This window comes from Podarcis bocagei, assembly GCF_964188305.1.
Source record: "Podarcis bocagei genome assembly, chromosome: 2".
In the NCBI taxonomy this organism is placed as follows: domain Eukaryota; kingdom Metazoa; phylum Chordata; class Lepidosauria; order Squamata; family Lacertidae; genus Podarcis; species Podarcis bocagei.
In genome coordinates, this window is record NC_138126.1 from 11,238,473 (window position 1) to 11,251,902 (window position 13,430).

The following is a 13,430-nucleotide window of genomic DNA, read 5'->3' on the forward strand; positions in this document are numbered from 1 at the left end:
GTTCCTCGCCATCCTGGAGAAATGGGAGAAGTAGGGTACCACAGGGTTCGGTCCTGCGCGTGTTACACTTAGATACCCATCTTGACCGAAGGATACTCTGCCATTTTAACAGTCTTAATGTGGTTACCACATAAGCACAGACCTGCAGTGCTTCAGATGAAGCGTCCAGACCTCCATTGCCAAATTTAAGTCCAGAAATCTAGGCTGAGCTATTTGTGCCTCGGCAACTGGAGCAAGGGAGGCAAAAGGTAACTGCAAAGGGGGTGCAAGTACTGGGGCTGGAGATGCCTTATCCCAAGTTACATAGTCCTCTGGTCAACCGATCCAGACTTGTTACTGGAGAAGATGTCATTATTAGCGAAAGCATGCTTTGCAAAAATGTGCCTTAGGAGAAATCTGCACTACAATGCTGACAGATTTTCAGGAGCTCCTTTCTTTTACTGTGAAGCGGCAATTTCGATAACTATATTTAAGACTGCAGAAATGAGACAGAGAAAACGGAAAGGTGTGCCCCCTGCCTAATGGGTTTCTCACCCCTACACGCTCCCTCATTTCCCCCCTTCCCTTCTCTGCACTTCACTGCAAATCCACAGCGGTGACCAGAGGAGAAATGACCACTGGGAGGAGTGCAGAGGAGAGAAACACCATGGTGCATCTGCAGCAGCACAACTGGATGCCGTCACCTTCCCTGGCTGCAACAAAACATGTCTCTCCTGCATTGGTCTCTGCGGCCGCAGCAGGCGCTGCGAGCTTCCAACAGTTTGACTTCACCCCAAAAAACTCACTTCTCCATTGTTTTCCGAGACTGGCAGATGCCAATCAATCAATATATACCTCATAATGCCAAAATAGGCTTCCATGCTTTTTACAGCTATAAACATTTATGCATCATTAAACCAGAAGCATATAGACATTTATGCAACATTAAACCACAAGCATCCCTAATTAAAACACGGAATGAAACAATCCCAGTTAATCATCCAGATATAAAGATCCACAATAATTTAAATATACAATAAAGCAACCCCCTACTATAAACCTTAGCTTGTAAGCGCCCACAATGATAACAACACAAGAAAGCTATCCTGCTAAAACATAGCATGCATACTCAAAATCCACAATACATCAATTTCATTAAAATATAAGCAGCCGTAACTGAAATAAGTAATTAGACGATCCCATTAAACAAGAAAAAGGCACAAGCGGCAGGCAGGTTGCCACCTTCCCCCTTGGCAGGGTTCCTCTGCCTTTGGAAGCCTCGATTCAGGAGGACGTGGGGAAGCTTCACCGGTTGAATCTCTGCCAATCGTGACCCGCTAGGAACAAAGGTTGCCAGACTGGTGGCAGCTAATGAGTTAATGAGCCGCTGCCGTGCTAAGAATGAATGAATGAAAATCTGCCCTCCTCCTCCGCCTCCGGCTTTCCTTGTTTAAATCCCTTATCTCCCTCTGGAGCCCAAACCAGGCAAGTTACACCTCTCACTTTCCCGATTGGTGGCGGGGAAAGTCCAACTCGAAAGGGTTAAAAGCGAAGAGATACTGGCTTCCTAGAGAGGCAATGAGGAAGGCGAGTCCTCCCAGCTCCCTGGGATGGTCCTGAGATGGCTTTTTGAATTTCCTTTTGCTGCAGAAAACAAGAGAGGAGAGCAGGATCCAGCCTGGGAAAGGTATTGGGCGGTGGGTGGAGGGATTTGCAAGATCGAGGTTTAATAAGATCTCCCATCACCACTTTCCTCCGTCTCTCCGGTTGCAAAAGCTGCCTGGTGACCTCAGGAGGGTCGGACTCTGCTCCTCTTTTGGGAGGGAAGACCTTTTGCAAACGTTAATTCCGTTCCCTCTTTTCCTGTGTGTGTAAAGGGTAAATCCTTGCTAAAGTTGCTTGTCTGGAGAGGCCTCCTTCTGATATAGAAACGCACAACGCACAAAGCAAAATCACTGGGGTGGGATGGAAGGTGGTGGTCTCTCTCCAAGAGAAGCTGCCTTATACAGGGCATAGAATCATAGAACTGTACAGCTGGAAGGGGTCCCTAGGGGTCATCTAGTCCAACCCCCTGTGACGCAGGAATCTCAGCGAAAGCATCCATGACAGCTGGCCCTCCAACCTCTGCTTAAAATTCTCCCAAGGAAGGAGAGTCCACAACCTCCCTTTGGAGTCTGTTCCACTGTCGAACAGCTGTTAGAGTCAGAAAATTTTTCCTGATGTTTGGTCGGAATCTTCTTTCTTGCGACTTGAAGCCATTGGTTCGGTTCCTACCGTCCACAGAAGGAGAAAACAAGCTTGTTCCATCTTCCATGGAACAGCCCTTGAGATATCCAGTTCTGGGCACCACAATTCAAGAAGGACACTGACAAACTGGAACGTGTCCAGAGGAGGGCAACCAAAATGGTCAAAGGCCTGGAAACGATGCCTTATGAGGAACGGCTAAGGGAGCTGGGCATGTTTAGCCTGGAGAAGAGGAGGTTAAGGGGTGATATGATAGCCATGTTCAAAGGATGTCACATAGAGGAGGGAGAAAGGTTGTTTTCTGCTGCTCCAGAGAAGCGGACACGGAGCAATGGATCCAAACTACAAGAAAGAAGATTCCACCTAAACATTAGGAAGAACTTCCTGACAGTAAGAGCTGTTTGACAGTGGAATTTGCTGCCAAGGAGTGTGGTGGAGTCTCCTACTTTGGAGGTCTTTAAGCAGAGGCTTGACAACCATATGTCAGGAGTGCTCTGATGGTGTTTCCTGCTTGGCAGGGGGTTGGACTCGATGGCCCTTGTGGTCTCTTCCAACTCCATGATTCTATATTTGATGATGGCTGTCCTATCTCCTCTCAATCTCCTCTTTTCCAGGCTAAACATACCCAGCTCCTTCAACCATTCCTCATAAGGCTTAGTTTCCAGACCCTTGATCATCTTGGTCACCCTCCTCTGCACACCTTCCAGCTTGTCAATGTCCTTCGCAAATTGTGGTGCCCAGAACTGGACACAGTATTCCAGGTGTGGTCTGACCAAGGCAGAATAGAGCATAGCTGTCAATGTTTCCCTTTTTTTAAGGGAAACTCCCTTATTCCAAATAGGATTCCTCGCAAGAAAAGGGAAAAGTTGACAGCTATGGAATAGAGTGATACTAAGACTTTCCTTGACCTGGACACTAGACTTCTGTTAAGGCAGCTTAGAATAACATGGGCATTTTTTTTGCTGCTGCATCACATGTTAAGCTTTGGTCAACCAAGACCCCTAGATCCTTTTTATATGTACTGCTAGTAAGCCAGGCATCCCCTCATCCTATACAGTGGTACCTCTGGTTGCGAACGGGATCTGTTACGGAGGCCCGTTCACAACATGAGCAGAAAGCAGCCCGCGTCTGCGCATGAGCGGGTCACAATTCGCGGCTTCTGCGCATGTGCATGACGTCATTTTGCACGTCTGCGCATGCGCGAGTGGCGAAACCCAGAAGTAACCCTTTCTGGTACTTCCGGGTCACCGCGGAACGCAACCTGCAAACGCTCAGCCTGAAGCGAAAACATAACATGAGGTATGACTGTATTTGTGCATCTAGTTCTTCCTGCCTGAGTGGACAACCTTACATTTGTCCTTATTGAAATTCATTTTCTCAGCTCCGGGCCCAGTTCTCCAATCTGTTAAGCTCATTGTGAATTCTGATTCTGTCTTCTGCGGCATTAGCTACCCCTCCAAGTTTGTTGTCAGTCCTTTATTTGTGCTCATTTTCTCTCATGACCTTTCCCCCTCTTTTTCCTCAGCCGATCACCGGAATTTATTCTGGGATTTTCCTCTCGGTTTTTGTTCGCTCCTCCGTGAACCCTCTCAAATATGAAAAGGGGGGATCAGACCCCCACAGGACCAACATCAGGAGAGGCGGGATCTCCAGGAGCAGCGAAAGCCCCTCACGTCCTCCAAGCTGGGAACATCCGAGAATTCCTGAGACGGATGCCGGGGGGCCAGATCAAGCAAGAGCCAAGCGAGAGCTCCCTTGAGCTCTGGGAAGTCCAGTGGCAGGAGTTCCTGAAGACGGTGGAGTCTCCTCATCCGGAATGGGGCATCCCAGCCTTTCCAGAGAAGTCCTCGCCATGGGACGACGCCAAGGGCTTCCTGGCCTCCTTCGAGCAGGTGGCCGAAGCCTGCCGGTGGCCCCGGGAGGAGTGGGTGGCCCGACTCTTGCCAGCCCTCAGCGGAGAAGCCGAGCGGGCCTTCCGCAGGCTCCAGGCCCGAGACAGAGAGGATTATGGGAAAGTGAAGGCGGCCATCTTGCGAGGGGACACCATGAGCCGGGAGAAGATCCGCCAGCATTTCCGGCGCTTCTGCTACCAGGAGGCCGAGGGGCCGAGAGGGGCCTACGTCCGGCTGCAGGAACTCTGCTGCCAGTGGCTGAAATTTGAAAGGCACTCCAAGGAGCAGATCCTGGAGCTGCTGATCCTGGAGCAGCTCTTGACCATCCTGCCAGCCCACATCCAGAGCTGGGTGAGGGAGTGTGGGCCAGAGACCTGCTCCCAGGCGGTGGCCCTGGCCGAGGACTTCCTGTTGAGGCAGGAAGTGGCCCAGAGCCAAGAAAGCCAGGTGAGGCCATATGGCCACCTTTTCCTTCTTTTCTTAAAATAATCAACTTTACCAGGGTTTATTAGGGTTAAACCACTGAGACTCTTGGGCTTGCCTATCAGAAGGTTGGCGGTTCGGATCCCCGCGACGGGGTGAGCTCCCGTTGCTTGGTCCCAGCTCCTGCCAACCTAGCAGTTCGAAAGCACGTCAGAGTGCAAGTAGATAAATAGGTACTGCTCTGGTGGGAAGGTAAACGGCATTTCCGTGCGCTGCTCTGGTTCGCCAGAGGCGGCTTAGTCATGCTGGCCACATGACCCGGAAGCTGTACGCCGGCTCCCTCGGCCAGTAAAGCGAGATGAGCGCTGCAACCCCAGAGTCGTCCGCGAGTGGATCTAATGGTCAGGGGTCCCTTTACCCTTTAGCTTTATATAGAGAAATAAAAGCTTATTATGAAATGCATTTTTTAAATCCAAACTAAAGCGTTTAAATAAGATAAAAGCTCTAATACTCTAATCTAATATTAGAGTGGAACCTAATAGACGAAGAAGTAAAGTCAGTGATGATATACTGGGCTAGAGATATCGGCCACAACATATATTTAGAAGAGTGGGAAAAACTTTGGAAAGAGCATCTTAAATTTACAGCTTGTATAACGCTAAAGGAGAACTTAATGAAGATGTTCTACCGATGGTATATGACTCCTGCAAAATTAGCTAAAATGTATGGAACTTGTAACAAATGCTGGAAATGCAAGGAAAGGGAGGGGTCCTTCTACCACATGTGGTGGGAATGCCAAAAAGTAAAAAAATTTTGGGAGAATGTATATAACGAAAATAAAAAAATTTTGAGTTATACCTTTGTTAAAAAACCTGAGGCTTTCCTGTTAGGACTAGTAGGAAGGGAGATAAAGAAGAAAGACCACAAACTGTTCCAATATGCAACAACGGCAGCAAGAGTTTTATTAGCTCAGAATTGGAAACAAGAGGGTCTACCGACAATTGAGGAATGGAGACTCAAATTGTTAGACTACGCGGAGTTGGATAAGATGACAGGGAGAATCAGATATTCTAAAGATCAGAGGTTCATTAAGGACTGGGAAAGTTTTACGAAATATCTGGAAAATTTAAGTGAAGGACAGACAACACTAGTGGGATTCAAAGGGGCTCTGTGAAAAGAAAAGGGTATTGTCTAGGAGAACTGGAAGAACTGGGGTGATTAATGGCAATACAAAATAGGAAATGCGAAACTTTATAAAAGACTGATACAAATGATTTGTGGAAAGGCTGAAGGAAGTCAAACCATAAAATCTGTGAAAACAAGATGTTGAATTTGTGTATTATTTTTATTATGTAAATTAATAAAAATTATGCATGAAAATTAAATAAGATAAAAGTGTTTAAATAAGATAAAGCGTTATCTAAATAAGATAAAAACATAGAGAGAAGAGGGGGTGGGAAAGAGGGAGAAAGGTAAAGAGAAAGAGAAAGAAAAGGTATTAAAAGAGAGAAAGAAAAATAAAGTTCAAAGAATCAACTGTACAGTTGGAAGGGACCCTGAGAATTCTCTAGTCCAGCCCTCCTGGAATGTAGGAATATGCAGCTCTCCCATATGGGGAATCGTTTTTTAAAAATCAGTTTACTAATAAAAAATACAGATAAACAAAAAGAAAAAACAACAACATATCTATATGAAGAGATTCTCTGAATCTTGGGATTTCCTCCCATCCCCTCCATGGGGTCTCATTTTAAACATCTACAACTGCATATTCATCCATACTCCAATCATACCATATTATCATATTATCATACCATATTATCCAAAGTAATTTTTACACTACAAGCGGACTCAGAATCCTGCTCTTGTTTCCATCTGCTTACAATGGTCTCCTAAGCAGCTTATGAATTTTTCCCATTCTTTTGTAAAGTTTTTATCCTCTTGGTTTCTTAGTTTTCCAGTTTTGCCATCTCAGCATAGTCCATCAGCTTAGTTTGCCATTCCTCTCCTGTAGGGACTTTGTCTTCTTTCCGTCTCTGGGCTAGTAGCATTCGGGCGGCTGTTATTCCATACATAAAGAGGCTTTTCTGCTCCTTTGGTATATCGGTACCTGTAATTCCTAATAAAAAGGCTTCTGATTTCTTAACAAAAGTTATTTTAAGCATTTTTTTCATTTCATTATATATCATCTCCCAGAATGCTTTTACTACCTTACACGTCCATCACGTATGATAAAAGGTACCTTCTTTTTCTTTACATTTCCAGCAGATATTTGAACTTGTCCTATACATTTTTGCTAACTTAGTAGGAGTCAAATACCACCGGTACATCATTCTCATAAATTTTTCTTTCAGTGTACAACATGCCTGTATGGGGAATCAAATCTGCAACCTTGGAATTATCAGTACTTTGCTCTAACCAGCTGAGCTATCTAGAAACTAAAGAACTTTCAATTCTTCATCTGTCTACTGTATATAAACAATATTCACTTCATCCACTCCTATATAACACCTAACAACACAAGTTTCTATAAACAAACATTATCTTCAGTCCTCAAATCCAAATGTCATTAATTCATTTTCACACAGAAGGTCTATGAGGGGTTTCCAATCTTAACAGCTAGGATCTCTGTCTATCTTTTTTGCCTCCCAACCTCCAGTTCCCTCCAGATACTTTTGAGCTCTAACTCCCATGGCCAATGCTCAGGAAACAATGGGAATTGCAGTCCAAGAACAACGGGGTGAGGACTGCAGGTCCCCCACCATCCCTAAGTTATATGGATTTATCTCGGATATGAATTTGCTGATGAGAACTGAGGGACTTGCTCAGACCAAAATCTTCTTCAGAGCAGATCTCAGTTCCGCCTTGACCGGATTCCTCTCTGCTCTTTCAGGTGACGTTTGAAGAGGTGGCTGGGAGTTCCTCCGAGGAAGGCCGGGGTCCGTCCCTGAACAAGCAGAGGCTTCTCTGCATCGACACCAAGCAGGAAGATGACGACGGAGAAGCTGGCCTGCTGGGTATGGGCAGAAAGCCTTTTGTGCATGAGTTTCTCTTATTTGTTTAATTTTGTTTTTATTCGCTGTGGTATCCGTCTCTTCAGCTCCAGCAGGCACTGCAACCTTACAACAGTTTGACTTCAACCCCAAAGGCCCATTCCTTCATTGATTCCCAGATGCTAAAACCAAAATAATAATAATAATAATAATAATAATAATAATAATAATTATTATTATTATTATTATTATTATTGTTATCAGTGTAAGCATATTAGTGGCTAGAGAGTCAGACTGACTGGGCTGTAATGAAAGGGATCACCTTGTTAAATATACAGTCATACCTTGGAAGTCGAACGGAATCCATTCCGGAAGTCTGTTCGACTTCCAAAACGTTCAGAAACCAAAGCGTGGCTTCTGATTAGAATCCGCACCAGACATTTGGCTTCTGAAAATCGTTCGAAAACTGGAACACTCACTTCTGGTTTCCAATCGTTCAGCAGCCAAAAAGTACAAGTTCCAAGGCATTCGGCAACCAAGGTACAACTGTACTGCATAATATTCATTCATTCATTCATTCATTCATTCATTCATTCATTTCCCGCCCATCTGGCTGGCCTTCCCCAGCTACTCAGGCGGCTTCCAACAAAATATTAATATACAGTAATGCATAACACATTAAAAGCTTCCCTAAACAGGGCTGCCCTAAAGTTGCACCCAAGGTATTTGAAAAGATCGTGCTTTTTCCCCTCTATCACATAACCACGTTCCCCCTCTGTTTCCAAGTCTCGTTTCTCTCAAAGCTCTGGGTGTATTTAGGATTCTCTCTTCCTTTCTCCAGCAACCAAAGGTTGGGTCGCCATCTGCAACGGGGAAGACTATGCGGCGGAAGACTCTGAGGCAGAATGTCCACATGGGACATCAGTGTGGAAAACGGAGGAGAGCTTTTCCGAGTGTTGCACACAAGAAAATGCCTCAGGGCGCCAGGGAAGAGCAGAGGGCCGTCAGGAAACGCTGATGGCAGAGGAAGTCGATGGATTGGGTTGCCTGACCCCCACGGAAACCCCGGCTGCAGTCCCGGTAGGAATCAACACCAACCAGAAACGGACCGCCTATGGTTCTTACGGCCGGAACGCCATCCTCCCGACGAAAACTCGGATGGGGGTGAAGCCGGTAAAATGCCAAGTCTGCGGGAAGTATTTCCTCTGCAGTGCAAAACTCCTTGTCCATCAAAGGACCCATGCCGGGGAGAAACCCTACAAGCGCCTGTATTTCGGTGGCGCCCAGCACATGGGCTCCCCCGGCCAACCCGGCCAACCCCCCGTCCTCCACAAGATGGTTCCCTCCCGCATCCGTGGCCAGCGGTGGGAAGGGAAGGAAGTTGTGGCCTTGCTGAGCAGTATCAAAGCGAGTCCCGCCCTGGCCCTCCTGATGAGTAGCAGCTCCCAGAGGGGGCACCAACACTGGGAGAGGATCAGGGACGAGCTCCAGGCTCAGGGCTTCGTCAGGAACATCGACCAGCTCCGATCGAAGTGGAAACAGCTGAAGACGGACTTTTTTGCGGCCGGGCGGCCTGCCGCGGAAGGGAGGGAAAAGCCCGCGGTCATCCCTCCGTATTTCAACCGGATGAGGGCCGTGTGGGACGCGGCGGGACGCCCCCCCTTCAAGGACCGTCACCTGCCGGGTAAGTGGAAGCTTTATGTCAGGGGAGGGTGCCAGCAGCAGGCATCAGTGACGTTAACTCTTTATTCAAAGAAACAATCCGCTCCAGAGGCCAGGCCTAGTGAGCACAGCAACACAGATCCCGGTAGATCTTGCCCCAATGAGGCAGTTGTGAGAGCCAAAGGTCCCCACCTTCCTATGGCTCTCCTCCTCTCCCAAGCAGTCTGAGACTTCATTGCCTGGTCTGTTTCTGCTCCGCACTGTTCATACCTCTCCTGGTTCTGGGAGGCCAGCGGGGAGGGGAGTAATAATATAATAATAATTTATTATTTATACCCAGCCCATCTGGCTGGGTTTCCCCAGCCACTCTGGGCGGCTTCCAATAGAGTATTAAAAGTACACTAAAACATCAGACATTAACAACTTCCCTAAACAGGGCTGCCTTCAGATGTCTTCTAAAAATCAGAGAGTTGTTTATTTCCTTGATATTTAAAAATAAAAACAAAGATTAAAAATACATTAAAATGTCACACATTAAAAACTTCCCTGAACTTCAGAGTTCTTCTAAATGTCAGGTAGTTGTTTATCTCTTTGACATCTGATGGGAGGGCGTTCCACAGGGCGGGCGCCACTACCGAGAAGGCCCTCTGCCTGGTTCCCTGTATCCTCACTTCTCTCAGGGAGGGAACCACCAGAAGGCCCTCGGCGCTGGACCTCAGTGTCTGGGCAGAACAATGGGGGTGGAGATGCTCCTTCAGGTATACTGGGCTGAGGCTGAGTTGGCCCATTTGCTGGGTAATGTTGAGCATCGATCCCACCAGTACGTTAATAGTGACTGAGCATGCCCAGTGGGCACAGAATGTTGAGTGTCCGTTGGCAAAGAGGTGGAATGGAGTACTGAAGGAGGGCGTGGCTGGCTGAACACCACAACCAGAGCACTCCATTCCGGTGGTAACGTTTTCTCATGGTTCCCTGCTTGGCTCTTCATAATGGTGGTTGTGGCAAGGGCCCAGCCCTGTGTATCCCAGTGAGGTGACCTTGAGAGGTCATGGTCCGCAGTGAAACTGCCTTCTCCCTCTGCCCCCTTTCAGCTTCTTACCGAGCCCGGAGGCGTGAGCTGGAGAGATGTGAGGAAGATGACGAGGAAGACATGGAAGTACAAGGCCCCTCCTGCTAACAGATGAGGGGGACACCTGGAATCGAGGAAAAACAAGCCTTCTGTGAGGTCCTATGAACCAGTAGCCAAGCGCCAGAACCAGGAGGGGCACCGCTGGGAACTCGAGTGGCCCATGTAAGAATAACGGAACAGCGTTCACTCGCAATTGTCTAGTCTGTTTTTAGCACTTAATGCTGCTTAGCTGATAAGGCTGACAACAACCCTGAGGGGTAGGCCAGTAATTATTGTTATTCATATAATTTGGACCTTTTTTATTCCTTAATGTGCTTAAGAGAGCCAATGTGGTGTAGTGGTTAAGAGCGGTGGACTCGTAATCTGGGGAACGGGGTTCGCTTCCCCGCTCCTCCACCTGCAGCTGCTGGGTGACCTTGGGCTAGTCACACTTCTTTGAAGTCTCTCAGCCTCACTCACCTCACAGAGTGTTTGTTGTGGGGGAGGAAGGGAAAGGAGAATGTTAGCCGCTGTGAGACTCCTTCGGGTAGTGATAAAGCAGGATATCAAATCCAAACTCTTCTTCTTCTTAATATTACATAGCAGACATCAACCCTGAGAGGCCAGTAAGATGTAACACATTATTTTATTTTAGTCTAGTCTAGTCTAGTCTAGTCTAGTCTATTCCAAGCTTCTCAGCTTGACGACATCCATGTGAGGCAGGACAGTAATTTGGAGCTATAATTTAGAGCTTTAAAAAAACTACTTAATAAGCTTAATGAGATTTAACTAGTCATCCTGACAACGGTCATGAGAGATAAGCCAATAAGTATTGTTAATTTTTCCAGGGAATTGTAGATCTGTGAAGGGAATAGGAGTCTCTCCTTACGACTCTCAGCACCTGTAAGGAAACTGCAGCTCCCAGAATCCGTTGATGGAAGCCGTGACTGTTTAAAGTGGTACCATAGTCTTGCAGAACGGATTTTATCTTAACCCTCTTCTTTCCTGTCGTCTCGGTTATTGATTTCTCTTTCCCTCGCCTCAACAGTTGACCAGGTGGTGGTCCTTGAAATCAGGGGTCTCAAGAGGCAAGTGACTTCGTCTTCTGAAAAGGTGGGGAGAAACAAACAAAGTGCCCCCCTCCTTCTGTCTCTCATGAAACAGACTACAGCCACCTCCGTCCCCGGCAGAGACCATCGCTGAGAAGGAAGATGACCCCTTCCTGATTCTCCCACCCCAGGCTCTCTCCTCAAAAATGGCTCATTCCAAGGCACCGACTCTCTTGCTCTTCCCATTTGACTATCAATTCCACATTATATTAACGGGGGGAGGGGGGAGAATTAAAAGTTGGTGGTTTTGAATACGCTTTTGTGCTCTTGTTTCTTCCGTTTGTTTGAAACTAAAATTGTATCCAAGTTAGGGTTGCCATATTTCTAGAAGACACAAAAGTTCCTGATCTCTTTTTTTTTGGAAAAAGAAACTCAAAGTTCTTGGCCTTCTTATATTTAGGAAACTTCTTCAGCTTTTTTTAGACAATCAGCCTTGAAATCCCACATATTTTGTTGGTTCTCCCACCGGATGGCAACCCTAATCCGAGTTGCCGAAAGAACTTGTGGTTCTATCCCTTTCACAAATTGTTCACGTTCAGGGCAGCTTCAGAAAGGTTTGCATTCCTTAACTCGACTCCATTATCAGGTGCGCAGGCTGGCTCTGCCGCAAGATCTGGGGCAGGGAACCTCGGACAGCAACTTTCCCGCCCTGGTGCCCTGGTGCAACTTCCATCACCATGGCTTCCCCCAAGGAATCATGGGAACTGTAGTTCATTACGGGTTCTGAGAGCTGCCTGGAGAACACCGTTCCCCTCACAGAGCTACAGTTCCCAATGTTCCCTGAAAAGAGAGGGTTGGTTGTTAAACCATTCTGGGAATTGTAGCACAACTCTCAGCAGACGACAGACCCTAGAATTCTTTGCGGGGAGGCCATGGCTGTTAAAAGTTCATAGAATCACAGAGTTGGAAGAGACCACAAGGGCCATCGAGTCCAACCCCCTGCCAAGCAGGAAACCCCATCAGAGCACTCCTGACATATGGTTGTCAAGCCTCTGCTTAAAGACCTCCAAAGTAGGAGACTCCACCACACTCCTAGGCAGCAAATTCCACTGTCGAACAGCTCTTACTGTCAGGAAGTTCTTCCTAATGTTTAGGTGGAATCTTCTTTCTTGTAGTTTGGATCCATTGCTCCGTGTCCGCTTCTCTGGAGCAGCAGAAAACAACCTAAACATGCTCAGCTCCCTTAGCCGTTCCTCATAAGGCATCGTTTCCAGGCCTTTGACCATTTTGGTTGCCCTCCTGTGGACACGTTCCAGTTTGTCAGTGTCCTTCTTGAACTGTGGTGCCCAGAACTGGACACAGTACTCCAGGTGAGGTCTGACCAGAGCAGAATACAGTGGCACTATTACTTCCCTTGATCTAGATGCTATACTCCTATTGATGCAGCCCAGAATTGCATTGGCTTTTTTAGCTGCCGCGTCACACTGTTGGCTCATGTCAAGTTTATGGTCAACCAAGACTCCTAGATCCTTTTCAAGATGCGTCACAGTGCTTTAACCGCAGAGTAGGAATGGAGCCAAAGTACAAGACGAGTGCAGAAGGAAAATGGCAGGATAAATTAAACAAGGTGGGAACAATACTTTTGAGAGGCGTAGCCTAAAATAATGAATACAGTGGTACCTCGGGTTACAGACACTTCAGGTTACAGACGCTTCAGGTTACAGACTCCACTAACCCAGAAACAGTGCCTCAGGTTAAGAACTTTGCTTCAGGATGAGAACAGAAATCGTGTTCCGACGGCGCAGCGGCAGCAGGAGGCCCCATTAGCTAAAGTGGTGCTTCAGGTTAAGAACAGCCTCAGGTTAAGAACGGACCTCTGGAACGAATTAAGTTGTTAACCCGAGGTACCACTGTATTCTAATATAAAAGGGGCAGATGGGCCTCATCCATCTGGGAAAATAGTCCATCTAGGAGAAGAAAAACTCTGCTCCTAATTCTCCGCTGCCTTGTGGGTTATCTTCAGGAGAAGAAAAGGCTAAGGAGTAGGCCCAACATCTTGCTCTGCTTTCCTTTGGACCACATC

At 47.0% G+C, this 13,430-nt stretch overlaps 2 protein-coding genes across 2 annotated transcripts in view; one reads left to right on the top strand and one right to left on the bottom strand.

Annotated features, from left to right (window-relative positions):
- The first annotated feature begins 1,538 nt into the window (after window positions 1-1,538).
- Window positions 1,539-11,661, top strand: LOC308580634 (uncharacterized protein). Its single transcript, XM_081182578.1, has 6 exons — window positions 1,539-1,666; window positions 3,749-4,562; window positions 7,429-7,552; window positions 8,370-9,212; window positions 10,282-10,481; window positions 11,347-11,661. The coding sequence occupies exons 2-5, from the start codon at window positions 3,819-3,821 to the stop codon at window positions 10,365-10,367; spliced, it is 1,797 nt and encodes a 598-aa protein (XP_081038704.1). The 5' UTR covers window positions 1,539-1,666; window positions 3,749-3,818; the 3' UTR covers window positions 10,368-10,481; window positions 11,347-11,661.
- Window positions 3,391-13,430, bottom strand: part of LOC308580684 (uncharacterized protein) — a 41,403-nt gene continuing 31,363 nt past the window's right edge. The window contains exon 5 of the transcript XR_014004841.1: window positions 3,391-3,484. The gene's annotated coding sequence lies outside the window, so the exon portion shown is untranslated. The remainder of the gene's footprint in view (window positions 3,485-13,430) is intronic.